The following is a 20,114-nucleotide window of genomic DNA, read 5'->3' on the forward strand; positions in this document are numbered from 1 at the left end:
TGTGCTCAAATGAAATCACAAATACATATCCGGTGGTTTGTAACTGAACATCTTAAATTATGTATCAGTTGTGAAGAGCATTTCTTCAGCTGTGCATCATCTTTTGTTCACTTGGTAAAAATCCCAGGAGTACTGAAAAAGGCTGAAGCTCCTGCTGGTCTTTGTTCCCAGCAGGGAGAAGTCCCTTTTGGTGGTCTTGAGGTTAACACCCTACCCACCCCCCACCTCCAACCCCCACCCCCCATACCTGTCATTCTGAATAGACTTCACAGCCTGTGCACACAGACAAACAGCCTGACCTGGCCAGCTAGCTTGACCCCTGGGCAGGAAGAAGATCACATCTGTTTATTAATATTGGGACATTAAAAAAATGTAATCTTCTAGGCACTTGGAGAAGCAGGCTGGCAATTATACAGTATGCACTGCATGTCAGTCAGGGAACATGTTAGCCTGATATTATGTCCGAGAATGCTAAAACACTCATTTTGCTCTGATGAGGGGTTTCAAATACAGTCTCCCTCTGTATCTCTGAAAGCTGTTAAGAGAAATTAGCCCAAAGCACTTAAATCTTCAGCTTATCTGTTCTTACACTTCCCAGTTTTTAGTCTGTTTTACACAGTTTTATAATGTAAAACATTGGTAGTTAAAAACTGATGTAACTAGAAAAAAAAAGCTGTGATTTTACAGTAGGGGAAGGCACCTGATAAATAGAAAAAACCTCTCGATATTACAGTTGTGCTAAATGTGCCCCCATTACATTCTCTGAATATTTTACCACTTTTTAGTTCTGCGTTCTAGACATCTGCATATTAGATGGTTTAAACACACTTAGTTTATATAATTGCCTAAAATATATATAAAACGTTTGTACATGTTTGTGATGTGTATTATATACATATGCACATACACAAAGCTTTATAAAACATAGATTTAACAGTGCCATGTGTGAAATCTTAGTGCCCCTAAAGTCAATGGAAAATTTACCTTTTGCTTGAGTTGGGTCAAATCTTAACCCTTTCTAAACACCACCACCACAAAGTCTCATTGGGATATGTTTGAGAATATCAAACCCCTGGTCTGACGCCTTTATACAGCCTGATAATTATTTCTAATTTCCCCACTGGTTACGCCTGAAACAGAATGAAAGACCCTGGTCTGGAACTCTTATATGCTGTATTTTGATGGCATCCCAGCTTTATTGAGGCTACATAGAAGATTTTGGATTGCCAGTGTGAATGCAGCACAGGTCCAGCATTGTTCACAAAGAATGCTCTGACCACCCAAGGTACACTTCTATACCTGTCATGTGCAAGGTTGAGGAGCATGGTCTTCAGAGAAGTCTCAAGTCAGTCCTAGAAGATGGTGTCAACCTAATCTCTGTGCTTGAAACATGACCTAAAATTGTCTCCAAGGGTAGGTATTATTAATGATCCCAGACAGACAGCTTAAATCAACAGTCAGTTTGGTTTTGCTGCAAACCACCAAGTTTTTTTCCTTGCTTCCTTTCAAATGGAAAAATTTCCCTTCAAATTACATTGGGCCAACACCCAGGATGGGCCTTCTACCAATGATGTGTTAATCTTGTGATCTGTGAGTCTGAAAAAGGAGTTTTATAGCACTGGAGGTGGGAAGTTTCCAGGCTTTCCAGCAGAATGTTAGCACTTGTTTTTAGCTCTGATAGGCCTTGAGATGTCAGACCTTCAAACTGAAACACTATTATGTATGGAAAAGCTATTATAGGAAAAAAGTAAGACATTGCTAAAATATATTGGTCACAAAGCCACAGCGGTGCTTTTTCCCCTTAGTATTAGTGGAGCTTGGCTTGGTGCATACAGCTATATGAAAAAAGAGTATTGATACAGTTAAAGAGTGCTCTACAAATTTCGGACATATTTTTCCTAATGCAAAATATGCAGGAGGTTCAAAATGCATGCTAGTTTCCTGTGGGATGGTCAGCATACCTTTTTCTGTCTTTATTACTTAAAACAACATAGCCAATTCCAGCTCAAGACAATAAAACCTTTATCCCACTCATCCTAAATAATTAGAAATGCATATCTGATAATATACACAAACACTCACACATGTATACACAAGAGAAAGTGGGAAAGATTATTGGCAGAAAAGAGAAAAAATTTAAAGGCATTTGGGGCTTGGCAAGAGCAAAATTGGGCTAAATGCTGCAGAAATGACACTGTTCCAGATGTAGATGGCACTGGGAAAACAGACACATAGAGGTGTTGGTAGAGCAGCAAGAAGAAGAATGTGGTGAGGTGGTAAACCCTGGCTGTCTGTGTGTGGAACTGAGGTTGCAGAGAGTAAACCACGAAGCACAGACGACACTACACACAGTCCTGAGGGAGCTGGCATTTTGGAGTGAAATTCCAAGCTTGAGGCAAGAGAGGAAATGTTTCTGACAGGTTGGGGCCTTTCAGGGTGGAGGCTTTCTGGTTTTAAATAGTAGCTGCTTGGAAAATGCTCACAAATGTGGAATAATTTAGGGGGAGAAACAGGCTATGGATGAGGTGACCTAGTGTGTATGCTCACAAAGTATGTCATGGTTATCAGTACCCAGTAACCTGTTTTGATCTGTAAAAGATATTTAGGAGGTGGATTTCATCCTAACAACACACACTTTATCAAACAGGGGAGCTGTTTCAGTGAGAGGGAAAACACTTCCAAATTCAAATCCTCTCCTCTTTTTCACGCCCTCTTTGCAAAGCAGTCTCTCTGACTCTTCCTTTGTAACTAGCCTTTTCTCTAGAGCACCAGAAACAAATGGAAAAACCCTAGAAATAAACTTCAGGAGAAAACCAGAAACAGTAACCATCAATTTCAGCAAGAAATTACCCAAATAACAGAACATTTTGAACTGGATAATTTCTCACAGCAGTGACAAACCACAGTAGTCAAACCACAGGAGAGCCATGTCCCAGTCAATTGACAGAGTTAAGAAACACTGTCATGTTGGAAAACTCTGGGGCCAACTCCATTCTTGGAGTAACACTACTGAGATCAGCAATACTACAACGGATCTGGCCCATGTTCTTCCCATCTCTTTCCTCTCATCACAATTTTAATATGAAACAAAGAGATTTTTTTACAGCTTCAAACAAGTTCTACAGAGGATAAAAAGCCACACAACCAGTAAAATCCACATATTTTTCCTGTATCTGCAAATGTTTAGACTGTTGTTTAACAATGTGACCTATCTCATACTAAAGAAAACACCTCAGAGAGTCTGCTCGTGTCTTTGACAGCTGAATATCTTATCTTTGTGGCAAATTGAGGAAATAATCCTCACAAAAAGCTAAATACTAGATGAAAAGTTGGGGGATAGGGTGTGTGCATGAAAGCCTGGTATATGTTGTAGCAACTGAAAAGAACAAACAGAGCTTGGAAACAACTGTGGTAGTTCCTCGCACCCAGAGTGCACTGACACAGGCCAGCCATGCTCCCTCCAAGACGATTGCGTAAGAAATGAAACTTACCTGGGTAAGAGATCAAAATACAGAACTGCAGTCAGACCCTACCGTTTGTGACAGTAGCTGCTGCCTTTCTGTCCCAGACAAAAAGGTTCCTGCAGCCACCAGCATCCCCCTAAGCCAGTTCTACCCAGGAGCTCCCCACAGCTCCCTGTGCTGAGGGGATTTCTCTCTCGTCACAGACACGCTCACACACACTCTGGCTACTGCCCTTTCCAGCCCTTCTCCTGACACATCCCCTGCGTGGCGCGCAGTGGGAAGGATAGTGCACACACGGCGGGCGCTCTGCCAGCCGGAGACTCCCTGACATAAGCACAGTAACCCTGCCCTCCCCCATGGCAGGGAACTTGCATCAAATCTCCAATTTCTTTTGCTCCATTAATGGCAGAAAGGCAGCTGAGGCACGGTTAGAGAGGGTTGGCCTGTGACCGTGTGTTTGCCGTACGTTTCTTTATTTCAAGTTTTCTCCGATGACTAATCCCTCTTTAAGAGTTTCAAATAGAAGTAAACTATTCTGAGATGCAAACTGCTGGAGATAATCATTTAGAAGTATTTCACTTTATGGGGGCGTAGAATATAAAAAAGGAAAAAAGCCAACAGTTACATACTTTAACTTTCCAGAAAGAGGGAGGGGTGAGAATCTAAAGTATTTCAAACCTAATTTTGTGAAAAGATATTCAGTGAGCTACTGCCAAGATAAATAAATGCATATCAATGTGACTCTTTTGCTTTAACTAATTAGCAGTATTACAGGGTTCAGTAGTGACATTTCAGCAGTAATTGATCCTCTGATGGAATTTTTGTGTATTTCAAACTAGCCAATACATCCAGTCAGGAGGGCTGTACAAGAACAGAGGCTGGCAGCCAGCACAGAGGGGTTGGTCACCATCTGAGCGAGACCTTGGACCCTGGGATGCTAAACACATGCAATCAACAGGAGCCGCTAGCAGTCAGCGTTTCTGAAAATCAGACACCTAATGCCTCCACTTGTAGCACTTCCTTCACCACTGGCAGGTAGCACAGCTAATTGAAAATCAGGTGGCAATTCCATTAGTATTTGTATATACTTGCACAGGGAATAGGGAACTTCCTGGCTTGCTCCGAAATTAGTATTTCATTTCAAATTTTGTGCTGACTTGGTGGGGAGGGCATTTGGCATCATATTTTCACGTTACTTCACACTACATACAGGGTAACTTAGTAACTATACATTTCTTTCTCCTCTAAACCCTAATGTGAAAGGTTTTAACGTCAAGCAGCATGAAGGCCAGAACAATCCAAAAGTCAACACAGCCCCCACAATATGAGTTCAGCCGCGACAGACATCCCATCTGTATTTCATGGTGTACCTTAATAACAATCAATAATACATTAAAGTTAGCGCTGAACAGTATAAAAAGAGCACACTACAAAGAGTCCATTTGAGTTATGCCTCAGCCTTGTAGTCCACATTAGAAACAACATCTTCTGTTTTGCACCAGCAAATTAGTATCTGGGGTAAACTTTGCAGGTAGATGGTTAAATAGCTATTTCTGTTCTTCGCGCTTAATAAATAGGTAACTGCCTATGGGTATTTGCACCCCAAGTCACTATGTATAGCAATAAATGCGGGAAAGCAACAGAAAGCAGCTGTCTGAAGAGACGTGTGACATGGGGGTAAGCTGGGTGCTTCTTTCCCTCACCTTCTTAATATTAGGGGGAAATGAAGTCTTCCATGGGGTAAATCAGAGCTGGAGTTTTTCCCTCTCGTCTGACTAAGTAGGAAGTGACCTAACCACTTAATGCAGGCATCTAACACAGAGACAAAAAAGTTATGGATTAGAAACTGACAGAGACAGAAAAGAAGCTAGAGGAACTAACAGGCCATTTAACAGAACAAAAGTTACCTCTGTATCTCCTAACATCAAACTAGGACTGACCTTGCAGAGGGTGTAAACAAATTCATGCCAGTCAAGACCAGCCAAAGAACCATCAGGAATGCCAGAGAGTTTAAAGTTAGCTGAGCATGCAGGTGAAATTCATTATTGACAAATGAATCCCAGAAAATGTGTATTAGAAAGATTAATTTGAACCAATCAAACATGTTACCAGTATCTAAGTTAAATGTAACCACTCTAGGACACTTGGGCACCAGTATGAAGGAGGGCGTGGGAAGAGACATGCAATGAAAGGCAACATATTTCCAGCCCTGAATGCAATAGGATTTGTTTAAAGCAGATTATATTTTTGGCTACACCAGGCATGGGACAGTAAGATCATACAGCTCCGCTGAGAACAGTGTGTTCAGTTCTGAAATATCTGTATGTCTCAAGAAAAAATTAGCAGGGGTAGAAGGAGTTCAGAGATCAGTGATGGGAGTAGCAGAAACGTGGAAAAACTTCCACTAAAAGAAACACAGAACAGATTGAAATTCTTTGGTGTATGAATAGTGTAAGTAAAAGACAGACATGATAGAAAGATCATAAAATAATCATAAAGTTTGTTATGAAGACATAAAGATTATATAGAAAGTCCATAAAACAAGTAAGAACATATGATCTTTCTTGTTACCAGATGACTAAACAAACAAAACTTAATAACTTAAATGAATTTTAAAAGAAATTTTTAAAAGCTGAGAAAATATATTTATATGGAGGTTAAATTAACCTGTGGAACTCCTTCCCACTGCATGTGATTGAGCCAAGAGTTCAGTTTATAAATTGATTTGATGTTTATGTACATATAAGACCACCCAAAGACACCTTTTTGGAAAAAAAAAATCATATTTGAATTTGTATTATGTTAATTCATTGTTCTTTAAGTACAGAGGGTATATAAGAAGGAAAGGAATTTTCAAGTATGAGCAACACTGTTCCATACTAGCCCATGAAGATTTTTTTGCTCTGCTCTGAGAAGCAATTGTTGTTAGCCAGTCTAGAGCAAAGAGATTAGATAAGGTGGAATAATGGTATAATTTGCTGTGTTAGGACGATGATTGCATACTTGGCCTATTAATGTGTTGTTGCTTATAAAGCAGCATTCTCTTCTGTTATGGACAGCCACTACAAGAGATGTACTTGACCAGCTTTATTTGCAGTGCAGTACTTTTCATTAGGACAGGTTGGAAAGATATGTCATGACTAATTGACTCAGAAACAGCTCCAAAGAAGAAAGAGATGTTCTTTACACCCAGACCAAGTCCTTATAATTTTAGTCCTAAAAATGTTTGTAAGAAAATCATGAGAAGGAAATTACAACAGAAAAGAAAATCCAACCTTTACTACAGCAGACACTAACATATATACCTTTATACAGTAATATAGCAGCTGACAGTAGAAGACTGGGGTATGTATGGACACACATATTTTTAAATTCTGTTTATCTTGAGAAGTGTACATTTTTATAAGCACACAAACCCAGCCTTTTTGCTTCCCTGCAATGCACCCCCTGTGCAAGAAACCCAGCTGTGACTTGCTCCCTAACACTAGTGTTGGATAATATCTGTCTGAGTTCTCATGAGCATGAACAACTTCAGACTCCATCTCTAAGTCATTCCTCCCAGTAACAGACACTTTTCTAAGCACCTGTACAGATAAATATAGGCTGACAGAAAGACAGATAGATATTTCTTCACATATGTGAAGAAATTAAGTGGTATGCTTAATTACATTTCGATAAGGTCCATTTAGACTGCCAAACACAGTGAAGACCAACCTCTCACTCACCTCTGCTCAGTTAGAGACACATTTTCCTTTTTCCCAATGCCATGCTCTGTTTCCTAGTCCAGACAGTATTGAGCTTACCTTCTAAATCTATTAGGACAAACAACTACTAGAAGTAAAAGAGAGACATTTGTTTAGCTCCTGCTGTGAACACGTGAGGCACAAAGCCTTTGTATCTGCAGAGCACAAAAGCTGAGAGAACTGGGATACAGGCTTGAACTCTGTAACATGAGATTTCAGAGTTCTCTTTTTATTGATTACCTGCTCAACTCTCTTCTTTATCATAAAAAAATATTACATACATACAGCTTTTCACAACCAGCATAGCTCTTGTCCTTTGTATACCCCAATGTGCTTTAGGTAAACCTTGTCATCTGATTGATACTTTTGAGGTAGCTAAGGCCACAGAATTTGAGATGTTCAGTGGAGAACTCATGAAAGAAAAGAAACTGGAAGATGTCTGGATCCAGGTCCTACATGTAATATGTTAAGTCATAGATGATCACCCAAACTTATTTTTGTTTTTCAAGCAATGAAAAAAAAAAAATAAAAACATAAAGACTACGAAGTGTCTAACCGAGAAAGAGTTTGCTCTTTCTCAAAAACACCCATCAGGATTCCTAGTAACTAGTTCCAAATATTTTCATCCTTTGAGTTCTATAAGTCACAGAAATTCAAGTATCATGAAGATACTGGTGAAGCCTGATATGTTACAAGAAATACCAGTGAATATATGAACTGGAAGGCAGAGCACATCGGCAGCATAGCCAATTCATCATCGCCTATGAGATTCTTTTAGAATGTCAAAAACTGACAAAGGATATCCACAACTTAGGTATGACACCTATTTCTGAGATGTATCTGCAACAGGGTTAGTCCCAGGAGCCAATACAGTAGTGCTTTCAAATTTGCCCAATGACTCTAGGTCACAAATTCAGTAAAATTAGTCTTAAACTATTTTTTGTGGCCTCTAATCTTTGTCATCTGAGAGCTGACTTCAGAAGATACTGTGCTGATATACCCCAGCAGGGTCCTGCCTTCTCCCTGGGTCCAAGATTTTGAGTGTCAGAAGTTCCTGGAGAAATAAGGACATAAGGTTTTTAGAAACACTTGCAGTTTGGCCTTGGTTTTTTCCACCAGCTTCATTCTTACTAATTTCCAGTTATTCATTAGATGCATACATATCTGGAAATGCCAAAAGGGTGTTTCCAAAATAGTAACATCTAGATACTAAAAGCTGCCTCATTTCAGTAGTAAAGCAAGCCTTTTTCCATGGTTTCATCACTCACAGACACGAAGAGCAAGAATACCAAGGTCCTCCTCAGACTTTGTTTCATTGTTCTAGCTGTGAAAATATCAAGATTTGGTCATTCACAAAGTGTTTATTCAATTAGAAAACTTTAGTATTTTTGCCCCAATCTATTTCCCAGACAGCAAGTTTTTGCCTAGATTATGTAGAAAGTAGGAACCTTGTTTCAATGGAATGAAGCTGCATCAGAGGAAGTTCATATCAGACATTGGGAAAAGGTCCTTCACTGAGAGCATGATCAGTCCCTGGGACAGGTTCCCCTGGGAAGTGGTCACAGCACCAAGCCTGTCAGAGTTCAAGGAGAGCTCTTAGTCATGGTTTAGTTTTAGGTAGTTCTACAAGGAGCAGGGAGTTGGACTCAATGATCCTTATGAGTCCCTTCCAATTCTAGATATTCTGATTCTATGATTCTGGGCATAAGAAGAAGTACTCTTCAATTTCTTTTGCCATTAGGACCCAGAGTTTTGAATTTATCATAAGGATAACATCAGTCAAAGCTGGTATGATACTTGAGCCAGTTGCAACTTTTCAGGATTTCCCAAGGAAAACATCTTCCTTCTTAATAAAGAAGTTTGGAGACAACTGACCTCCCCCACTCCCCCAGGCAAGGACTGCAATAGGCCCAACCACAAGTTTAGGATGTCAATGGAAATATTCCATATTTGTCAAACAACTTTAGAATGAGATGATATAGACCATTGGAAGTGCCTGTTAAAGTTCTGGTAAGAACAGTTTCCACTGTAACACTTTGTTTTAAACAGAGTCATCACAACATGACTGAACTTGAACTGTCTCTGAATTTTGTTTTTCTATAAAATGTTTTTCTATAAAAAATTTGGGCACAAACTATCCGTGAACAGCAGATTCTGTGCTGCCTTTATTGGTAGAGGTGGCTTTATGGGTTTTCTCTCCAGGAGCAGTGCAATGAAGTGGCGTATGCTCTTCTTTGGGAGAGTTTACAAGGGAGAACAGAGGTTACAAATAAACTTTTCTTTGGGCAGACTCCTGAATACTGTCCTTGTAAGTTAGGTTGTCTGTACACAATGCAGCAATAATATAGTCATGTATTTTAGATACGTGAATCATATTAACAGCATGGTTTGATTAACGCTCTAAGATAACATTTTAAATGGAAAAAATTTAAATGGAAAAAATGGAAAAAATGTTTATTAGGCAACTTGTGGTCAAATATCCACTCTTGGAATAAGATTAGTATACTACCATTCATGTCTCCCATTAGCAATATGTAGTTTCCTATTTCTGCATATAAGCAAGGAGTATTGCTTATACTCTTCATATATGACAAAACTATTTTTTTTTTGGTTTTGTCACTGCTACTGTAGTAGGATGCCCAAGGCATGGGAATCTGCACACTTCATCATTCAAGGACTACCTTTGTTCAATTTTTGTTTCCTTTAGTGCCCCCTGCCTTTAAAAGCTAAAGATTATATTAATGCCTTCCCTCCCACAGGGAGAGTAGCACACACAGTTTCCCCTGAGGCTATGGTGCACAATGCTCTGTGTATCTGTCTGCTGCAGAACTGCAAGGCTGGCACCTTCTGCTGCAGACCAAGGGGGTCATACCCATGACATCCTCCTTCACTGCTGTCCACAAAGCAAAGGTCTTGTGGTTCTTAGCAAAGCTTCACTTTCTTTATATATCAGCATGAAGATGCATGATCATCATTCTTCACTATCTGCCTGTATTAAGTACGCCGGGCTAACAGAAGGACCACCAGGATAAAAAATATTACAAGCTACCACTAGTAATTTATGTTTTATTAACATAAAAACCCTACTCATATTTCATGTAATTACTATCTATTTCCTGTTGTACTCTATTGTATTTTGCCCACAAACATACACATGGAAGTTTCTCCAATAAAATATGTCTCCTGCATTGTACCCAATTCTTGCTAAAACCAACAGAACTGGTATTTCTCAGCATTTCATGCCAGCCTCTTTACTATCCTCCCTTACAAAATCTAACTGGCACATTGCTTCAGGGGTACCCCAAAGAAAAAAAGAAATTAATTTGTCTGTCTAGCACGATAGACACATATAGAGCCAATACAGTCTCAAAAGCTGCGTATCAAACAGCTCAGAGCTCAGTCCTGTACATATGAGATCTCTAAGGTTTTATTCCCATCAACCCTCCTGTAATTTCCTAATTCTGGCATTTTATCTGGATGGACTGACAAATGCATAGACCAGGGGAAAGTTTCTCCTAAATCACTTAGCAAACGCAATAGCATAGCTGAAGTACAGGTATGCGTGTCAAAATATAACTTTCCTGTCATGTCTCATTCTTTCTTTTTTTTTGTACTTGTTCTTGAATACATGGAAGAGATGTTGGAGAAAAATCCCACCTGGGAGAGTATGGTAAACTCTAATTACAATTTTAGAGAAGACACCTGTAGTGAGTTGCGTAATAGCAGCTAAAATCTCCTAAGGGTAACAAGGAAATCTATGTTGCAAGGCTGGAAGGGAGTGGCTGCTAAATCCATAGCTGCAATCTATTTATGCACATACACACACACACTCACATTGACATAATACTCTTACATACACTATACACTGCATCTCTACTTTGAATCACGGTCAGAAATAATTACATATTTCTCTTAATGTCAGAATGAAAGAACTCCAAGCACAAAAACCAGCTGTTATACAGCCATTTTGTGAGTCAAACATACTGAATAAATGAGGCTGATCCTCTTTACGCTACTTTTGCTCACCTCCTTGCTCACTCTTTCTGCTCTGCAAGAGGAGCTACGAATTCAGGCTCCACTAGTCCATGTCCTGTACATCTGGTACAGGCTCCTTTCAAATAGTGGCCTTGTACATCCTCATCCAGGACAGCACACAGACTGGGATCCTGGTCAGCATTTCAATGAAAGGACACGGGGATTCTCTAAACCATGGTTTGAGAGTACCTTTCTGCTTTAGTAATGTACCACAAGCTGAATACAAGGTAAGCTATTTTTTGCAAGGACCATTTTGTAGGACTATCAGAGCCAGACAACATCTGAATATCAAATTAAATATACATGAACTATAATGTGAAAATTATTTCTTTACTATTATATTTTAAATTTAAAATAAAAAACAAATAGGTTTGAAATTACTATTCTGTTAGCACACACCTTGTTTGTTGTTTTTTTTTAAATAAATGTACTTGTCTATAGTGTATAAGTACATACAGTAGGCATATATATTATGTATAACTATGTATAGCTGACTACACAATGTGTTCTTTGAACATTTGTTTCTTTTTATAAGTGTAAAGCACAAGGGCATAATCTGGATTACAGTAACTAAAACCTGCAATAGAAATCAAATTTCATAAAACATTTAGAACCTTAAATGAACATAAACCTGAAAACACTATAAAAATTGAAATACCCTTATCATAAGGTTTGTTTAGCATCAAATTAGAATAACTTTTGTTTATCACTTGAAACAGCCTTCTTCACCTAAACAAACAAGAATAAGATTAACCAAAACGTGTTTTGGCTCCTCAGATGTGCAGACATATTCCAATTTCCTTTCCAAAATGATTTTTATGCAAATCAATGCTGCACAATCTCCTGACCTCTTTTACCATCATACTGGGACAATGACAGTTCAATAATTGGACTGGCACATATCTAGGATATTTGACTGTAAATTACAAAGTTAGTGCAGGACAATTGAAATGAAAAGAATGTGATTGTCTGTTAATTCTGGACTGATCAAGTATCAACATTTCATGCCAAAGAAAGTAAAGCAAACAAAGTGATTGGGGCTGTTAGTCCATTCATCCCTGTATGCATATACTTCACATCCCCCACCTCAGTTGTTAATTCCTAACAACGATGCTTTCATCCAGAACAAGGATAATGAGAAAAACCCAAGCAGTGTTCCTTGGGGAACTGTCACACTAAAAGTTACCTAAGGACTAAATCCCACTTGTGCCTCCTGCACGTGATAAAGATGAGCAAAGCATTCACTATCCCTGGCTGATTTAAAATCCAAATATGCAAACAGCATTATGGAATCCAGACAGACTATTCTGCTTTGCTGATGGCAGAAGCAGAAAAAAAGCTAGTCTAATTAAGCTTTTGACTTTGAACCAGCAGAGAAGTGGACACCTCACTTGAAAAAAGCGGTGCATAACCCCAACTGAAGAGCAGGTGCTGCATGGTATTTGCATTTCCTGCAGAGGATGCTAGCTAGCAGGACCAAGCAGCTGACCGTGAAAATTCTTGGCCCTAAGTGACCCAAGGACAGACAATAAATCTATCCTATAAAATATAGTAAAAGCCCCGTTTGTTCTTCCACCCTTTCAATATGTGATGTTATACATTTGTGATTATCTCATTTTATTGGGCTCTTTAGAAAGCTGTTTATGATCACTTGTGGACAAAACAAAGGCTCATTGTAAACTCTTTTTTAAATAAGTTGGAAGGTCAATATGAAACAAAGGGCACCACTTTCATGACTGCTACGTGCAAGCTATGCTTGTGTGTGTAATATTACAATGCATTTCAGCAAAGGGATAGAGTCCTAGCTAATTACAAAGCTAACATATAATAGTATTGCATTAGCAGCCCAAGAAATTCCTATTGAATTGCATACATCTGAAAATAGAAAGACATGCTTGTGCTGAAACTTAATTATCTTGGCAAAAACTGAGGGCCAGATTCTCAGAAGACATAAACACAAAGCTCGGCTTCACACTCCTGAGGATCTAATTCTTTGTTTATTCAGATAACCTCCACCAGATAAAACTTACCATTTGGATTAACTAATTTGCCTTATTATTTATGGTACCTACAGCTAAAACACAATCACTACTCAGTCTGTGAGTAGGAAAAAGAGTACTGCTGATCTACAAATACAAGGTCTGAAAAAGACAATCAGCATGCCCTACCAGGTTAAAAATGTTAATGCTGTTGCATTCCACCCTAGGCAAAGAAGACAAGCCTTTTTCAAGGACAGCTCTGACTGAAATTCTTTCTTATGGGTTCAAAGTAAAACATTATGGTAAAAAATGAATACAGCTTTGTTTGTTTCTTCAGTCATCGTTAGCAATAGACATAAGGGTATTCTGGTTTTGAGCCCATATGGAAAGATCATCAACACTTTCTGCTTCTGGGTCTTTTGCCAAAATACCATATCCCACATGCCTTTTACCTTAAAACATAAAAGAAAAGGTGTTGTTCTGGTCAAATAAAAGAAATAATTTTTACTAGCATACGTCTAATGTTAAAGCTGCCTAAATCCTGCCAAAGACATTAAAACACCATCTGCAAAACAGATTTTCATTAAATTGATCAGTTTCAAGTTAAGCAGCTAGGCAGATGATGCTTTTGAGCTAACCTTTAACCTTTAACCTTCTTAAACTGAAATCAGGTCACTTCTTTTGGGTAATATCTTTGCCGTTTGAGAACATGAGAGGTAAAGGAGTCTACACAGACTGAACTAACAATCATAGCATTAATAGTGTTATGGATCAATATTTTGTCAATAAAGGGAAAACCAAGGTAGTTTTCACACAGCTGAGTATTAGTCTGCTAACTGCTGCCCGTCACTTTCCCTGAGCTCCTAAACAGTTGCACTGCAGTAAACTGCAGTAAATATCCAATATAAAAGTAATGTTTATTAAAGCTATTACCAGCTAATAGATTAATATTTTTATAGACTAGCTTCAAGTATCTATTTGTGATTAGAAATTGATTGTGTCATTTAGTTACTTGTTTAAAACTTTTCAGCCACTCCAGTTTGCTTTGCAAAAAGGCTACCCTCTATTTCTTTATTTATTAAAAGTAGTTGGAAACTATTTTCTGAGCACAGAACATGATATATGTGGTTCTCCAAATCAAAAGCCATTTGACTAAACTACAAAATGGCTTCCTTAAGAGCAGTTCCAGCTATATGTACTTTATAGCCACAGAGATAGATCACTGCCCTGCCTCAGCTTCCCAAACCTGCAGAAGTTGAACGCTTCCTCCTGCAGAATGGAAATGCACTCTGTTGCTATAGAGGCTTTCTCTGTTTACTTGTGGAGTCGTTGAATGTTTCTTGATGGATGCTGCCAAGTACTTGCAACTATTGCGTGGTTTAATTTGCTAATATTGAGTTCCACAATTCCAAATTCAAGTCTTTGGGAAATACATTTAGGCCAAGCTGAGTTCACTCAGGGTAAGGCCGTCTTTGTTCTGGCTCCTGGCAGCCACATTACTGGGACCATTTGAATATGCACTTCTGTAAAGAGCAAGCAGGCCATTTCTTTTTTAAATTACTTAGAAAACAGCTAAAGGTTTCACTTTGCCACATTTAGAATCTAACTCTAAAAGTGACATTTCAGTGCTGCCTAAAATTATACAGCTTCAGAGGAGACACTCTGATGTTCATGGTCTATTTAAAAGCTATGCTTATGAAAAGACATCCCTTTATTCCATCAATAGTTAAGCACAGGAAGAGAAATCAAGCTGTTACGGCAACATTTATAAAAAGAAAATTCACAAAACAATAACATTTAAATAAATATAAATGACTAAAGAAAAAACTTTGAGGTACTTGACAAAGCAAAGGAACAAAGTTACAGATTCTTTTTCTGTGCTTTCAGATGGTTTTAGTATTAAAGTTTTTATTGCCAAACCATATTCACAGCACCTTAATTTTAAAAGAGTTGGAGGAGCTGCTTGAATATAAACACAATTCATGAATATTCGATATCACTCCCAAGGCATATATCTATTATTCATACAAATTAATGTTCTTTTTTCCTTAGGTTCTCTAAAAGTTTATCTGATGTATCAAGAGAAAAAAAGTTTACAACTCTCTTGGTGTCAACAACTTCACCAAGACCTGACAAAACTATCAAGTCTGCTAGCAGATAACTTCTCACACTTTCAAAATCTCATTTATTTCCACCTTGAGGCCTGAATGTACACCCACAATTAAAAGTAAAGTTTTCTGGGTGACATACAGAGGCATTGCAGTCAGTTATAAAGTACACACATCTCTTTGGGACACATTGTAGTACTGCCAGCCCCAAATCAATAATAATAATAATAATAATAATAATAATAATAATAATGATAATAATAATAATAATAACAACAACAACACCCACGTGATATTTTATATAAGTTTTCCTCTCCTTCAAATTAGCCTTAAAATGAGATAAAAACAATGGGAGCACATGCATATGCTACTTGCTTTCTGAAAGTTGTTAATCCTAGCAGGGTTCTTAAGCTTCACTTAAGAAGTCATGAGGGACAGAAACTTTTAAAAGCTGAGATTCTTACTAGCAATCCGAGGGACAAGTCTTTAAAAATATATGTATCAGGAGGCTTGCAACCCTATGTTTACCAGCAGTACACTTTCAATTGTCCTTCTGTTGGACATGAAGCTTAGAGGGTGTCTAAGAGCTTATGCATTCCCTCCCAACTGGAGTGTCTTTCACCCTGATTCAGACTGAACTTCAGATATTAGCAATGGTCATTGGCCATGTATGATAGCTGCACCACAGAGGCAATACTGAATTGTTTGATCTAACAAGCCAAGATCTGGCAAAGAAGCAGGTTCAGCGGCAGGACATTGTTAGTGACAAGGGCTAAGAGCTGAGACTCTCTGCCTTAGTACACTAAAATGTTTTGTAGGACACGCTGCAAACCCAGACATATTAGAGCAAGTTTACTTTAGGAATTGGACTGAGTAAGGGAAGAGACAGTACTGGTTTAGGTAGATAGTTTGTACCTTGCAACTCCATAGCTATGCCTACAGCTTTATTTAAAAAAATAAGCAGCTGGCATCTTATCTGAAGCCTTGGCAGTGAAGCCACCTGAGAAAAGCCCTCTGCCTTCCCGTCTCCCATTTTGTCATTCTTACCTGTGACACGGTTTGCAGCAGCATCTCTGAATGGTGGCATTATAAAAGAGACCATTGAAATCATCCAGATTAACACTCAAAAAAAGAGGTAGGGACCAACTATGTTTAACTTAGATCGTTTTAAAAAACTGACTTAGAGTGTGGCTCCACTATCAGCGTAACTGGAGGGAGCAAGGAACCGCTTCACGGATGATAGAGCAGGACGTTATGAAGGCAGCTCTGCTGCTAAGGCAGGCTAACTGTGTCACTAGGCTCAGCTTTTTTGGCACTTTTCAAAACAGGACTTTTGATCTTTAAAAAATGACACAAAGAAGCACAAAATCCCAACCCCCTAGAGTTAAGGAAAAATGCAACTTAAATAAAATACATGATTAAATTAGCAGAGCAGCCAGCACTGTTGGACAATATAATAGACCTGTTCTTGTGTTACTGCCATTTTTGTCCATAGCAGATCCACCAAGGTTACAACTATCAGGTTATAAAATGAAAATCCATGTTACGGCTGTGCACCATGTAAGCTCAGAACAACCACTTGAACATGGTTGAACACCAGCGAAATATTTTTTCTTGTTTAAACTAGAGGTCTGCTGAGGCTTTTCTGTATTTGTTCTGTGTGTACACATTTTCAACATGATTAGAGAACCAGCATAGTTGCTGTAATCAGCAGATGACTCCTGATAGTTTAGTTATCACAGATTTCTAGTATAAATCAATAGATAACACTTGCAAAATGGATTTTCTAATCATATTTAGAGCTTGTTACAGTGACTAATGGTTTGCAATATTTCCTGAATTTTTATATCCCCTAGACAAAAGATTTTTTAATAAGTTACAAAGTTATTCATCTTGGAAATGAATGTGTTATATTTTTTACATGAACCAAGACAATCAAGCCAATCCAGTAAACACACTGCAGAAAAAAAAAAAATCACCCCATAATTAGGGTTTGGGAAAAGTCATGACAAGTTGTGTAATAAATGGTATTCATCACTCCCACATATTCATTATATCCACATAGTTTTTTCCAGTAAAGATAAAAATATAGTTGCCATTCTACTAACATATTTATCTACACCACACCCTTTCATGTTTGTGAAAAATCATTACTGGCTTGGAAAAGAAGGGCAAACAAAAGCATGACAGTGCTTACTTTTGAATATCCTTGGTAATAATGTGGCATATTGCATGTGCTTACTGAAAAAAAAAACAATGTAAAATAACTTGGCTGTGATAGAGTATGGTTGCAAACAGATACATATGCCAGAAAGTGATCTCCTTCCCTATGCATGATATGGAAAAGTCATCATTTTCCATAATCCCTGTCAATCTCCTGATCAAAATGTAATAGACAAAGTCTGAAAAGGTTATAAGACCCCTCTAGTCATTTATTATGAGAGACCTCATTTATTACGTGAGACCTGTTTTTAAAAAAACTTACGTTTCCTGTGTTCACAGAAAGTGCATCCTAAACAGGCCCTCAGGTGAATCAACAGGACTCATGGGGAACACGCCGCCCTGACTAGCCTGCATAGCTCTTGTTCAGTTATACACATGTTCAATAAACATTTATTCTGCTGATTAATCAAAGCCTTGTTCAATTAGCACTAAATGGTTAATTCCCTAGTCTACTTGGTGCGGACTGGAATTGCTGTCGCTGGCTTACCTTGTACAGTTTCAGGGCTGCCTCGTGCCTGTGATTGGTAGTATGTAAGCGCAACTTATCCACGCTGTTGGTGTAGTAGTCACAGGCGTTACATTTTAGGTGAACTGGGTTGCCAATGGCAATACACTTCAGCCTCCACTCGTTAGTTTTTCCCCCTTCTTTAATGTGAGCCACCAGTTGATATTTCTGCATGTGTTTGTCAGTCTTGCAGTGGAGCTGGAAGTTTGCTTTGAGCTGAGTGTTGTAGTTACAGAGCTTGCACTGGTAGATGTCTCCAATTACAGCCCTCCACTCCTCTTCGGGGAGTGAGCGTTCGCTGCTCACATGCACACTTAGGGCCTCCAGGCTGTCAGAGGTGAATTTGTTGCAAACAGCACACTGGAATAGCTTCAGCGCTGGGTCACTGATATAAGGTGACAGCTCTCCTGCAGTAAGGAGGGACAGGTCATCACCCATTAGCTGACCACTGGCAAGTCGGATTTCAGGCGGCAGCTCATTATTTACTACAGGAAAAAAAAAATTAAAAGGGAAAGTAGAGACCAGCAAGCATAGCACACACAAAGGAATCTGTAAAATAAAGCCTTGACAAGGAGTTTGCTTTCTCTAGAGCTTAAACTATAAAAAGCTGTAATAGGATTGAATCAGGATCAATTACAATCATCCCTTTCAACTTCTAAATTCCCTCATCAGATAGCTTTAATTACTCCTACTGGGCATGATGTCATTCTGGAATTTGTATTTTCAAAGGCATGAAAGTTGATCAATAAAATAACAAAACAGCAATGCTTTTGTAACTTAAAAGCCTAGATTAACTTACACAGCACTAATTGTAGTTTTGTTATAGCCTTTAAATGATGCTGGAGGTAGGTCAATATATATATCTACAGTATAGTAATTAGGCTAAGCATATCTATACTAATTTAGCTACTTTGGTACCAGATCTCAGCATTCCTAATTTTAAAATACACCCAGTGAACAGCACTGTGACAATTTTGCTACCTCAAAAAGGAAACATTAGAACTGAACAAAGTTTGAGAACTCTTTTTAGTACAAATCTGTGCCATTAGGTAACAGATTGACAGTACACCGCTCACACATGAGCATTTGATTCCAGTTTGCCCTCCTCTTACATTTGGAATATAGACAATTTGCTAACTATAAAGGGGCATTGTCAGGTAAGAAAGAAAAGATTGCATTCCTGCCTGAAAATGTTGATCTATTGAGATAATTAAAACCTGCAGAAAACAGAGCTGCCTTTTTCTTTTCTAGTTTGTTAATTTGATAGCACCTCATTACATAATCAATTAATTTCATTCTCTACCTGCAGACCCTGCATGCAGGGGTGGAGGAGAGGAAAAGGGGATCACAAGAATTCAGGCACAGGCAGGGGGCTGAAGCAGAGCCCGCCAGGGCAGGTGGGGCTCCTTTACCACTTTCTGCTCAAACTTGCGATACTCCCATCACCCCTGCAACTATTACCTAGCATACATCTAATCTAGCTTTTCCAGACCAAGCTGGATGCAAGATGACAAGCAAAACAAAACAAAAGGTTCTCAACGTCACCTGAAGCTCTGGTATTTCGAAGTGACAAACTAACATGAGAAGACAGAGAGATACTGACCAAGTCCCGGTGCCAAAGCCGCAGCTGTTGCTGGATCAAGCTGGAATGGATTGATCATCATCTGCGGGTCTGCTGGGTTCTCCAGTTTCATTCCAGTCAGGCCTATGTTCTGCGCTAGGTAGTACTGGTAGAGCTCTGCCTCAGCAGGCGCAAGGCCTAAGTGCAGGTTGTGCTGGATCTGTTTCATGTTCTGCTGCAAGAGCATCATATTATGCATGTGCTTCTCACTGGTCATGTGAATGCGGAGGTTCCTTGCCACATTGGTTTCGTAGTCGCAAACCTCACAGCGCCACGTGGGTTTCTGTTTTGGTTTAGATGGGGATGGTGTCCCGCAGCCACTGAGGGCAGCGTTAGCCGGCGGGGCTGTGTGACCATACACCTGCTCGCCATTCCCGTTTTGAAGATTTTGAACGTTGTTTAAGTGCTTGTCTGACTGCATATGAATACTGAGGTT

The 20,114-nt window shown here is 38.9% G+C and overlaps 1 protein-coding gene across 1 annotated transcript in view; it reads right to left on the reverse strand.

The window, feature by feature from the left end:
• ZFHX4 (zinc finger homeobox 4) overlaps window positions 1-20,114 on the reverse strand; it is a 149,511-nt gene that overhangs the window by 103,510 nt on the left and 25,887 nt on the right. Inside the window, 2 exon segments of the mRNA XM_013302345.3 lie at window positions 18,040-18,542; window positions 19,661-20,114. The exon segment at window positions 19,661-20,114 is cut by the window's right edge and continues 2,170 nt beyond it. Of these exon segments, the coding sequence (XP_013157799.2) occupies window positions 18,040-18,542; window positions 19,661-20,114 (957 nt within the window).

Source organism: Falco peregrinus, chromosome 3 (assembly GCF_023634155.1).
Source record: "Falco peregrinus isolate bFalPer1 chromosome 3, bFalPer1.pri, whole genome shotgun sequence".
In the NCBI taxonomy this organism is placed as follows: Eukaryota; Metazoa; Chordata; class Aves; order Falconiformes; family Falconidae; genus Falco; species Falco peregrinus.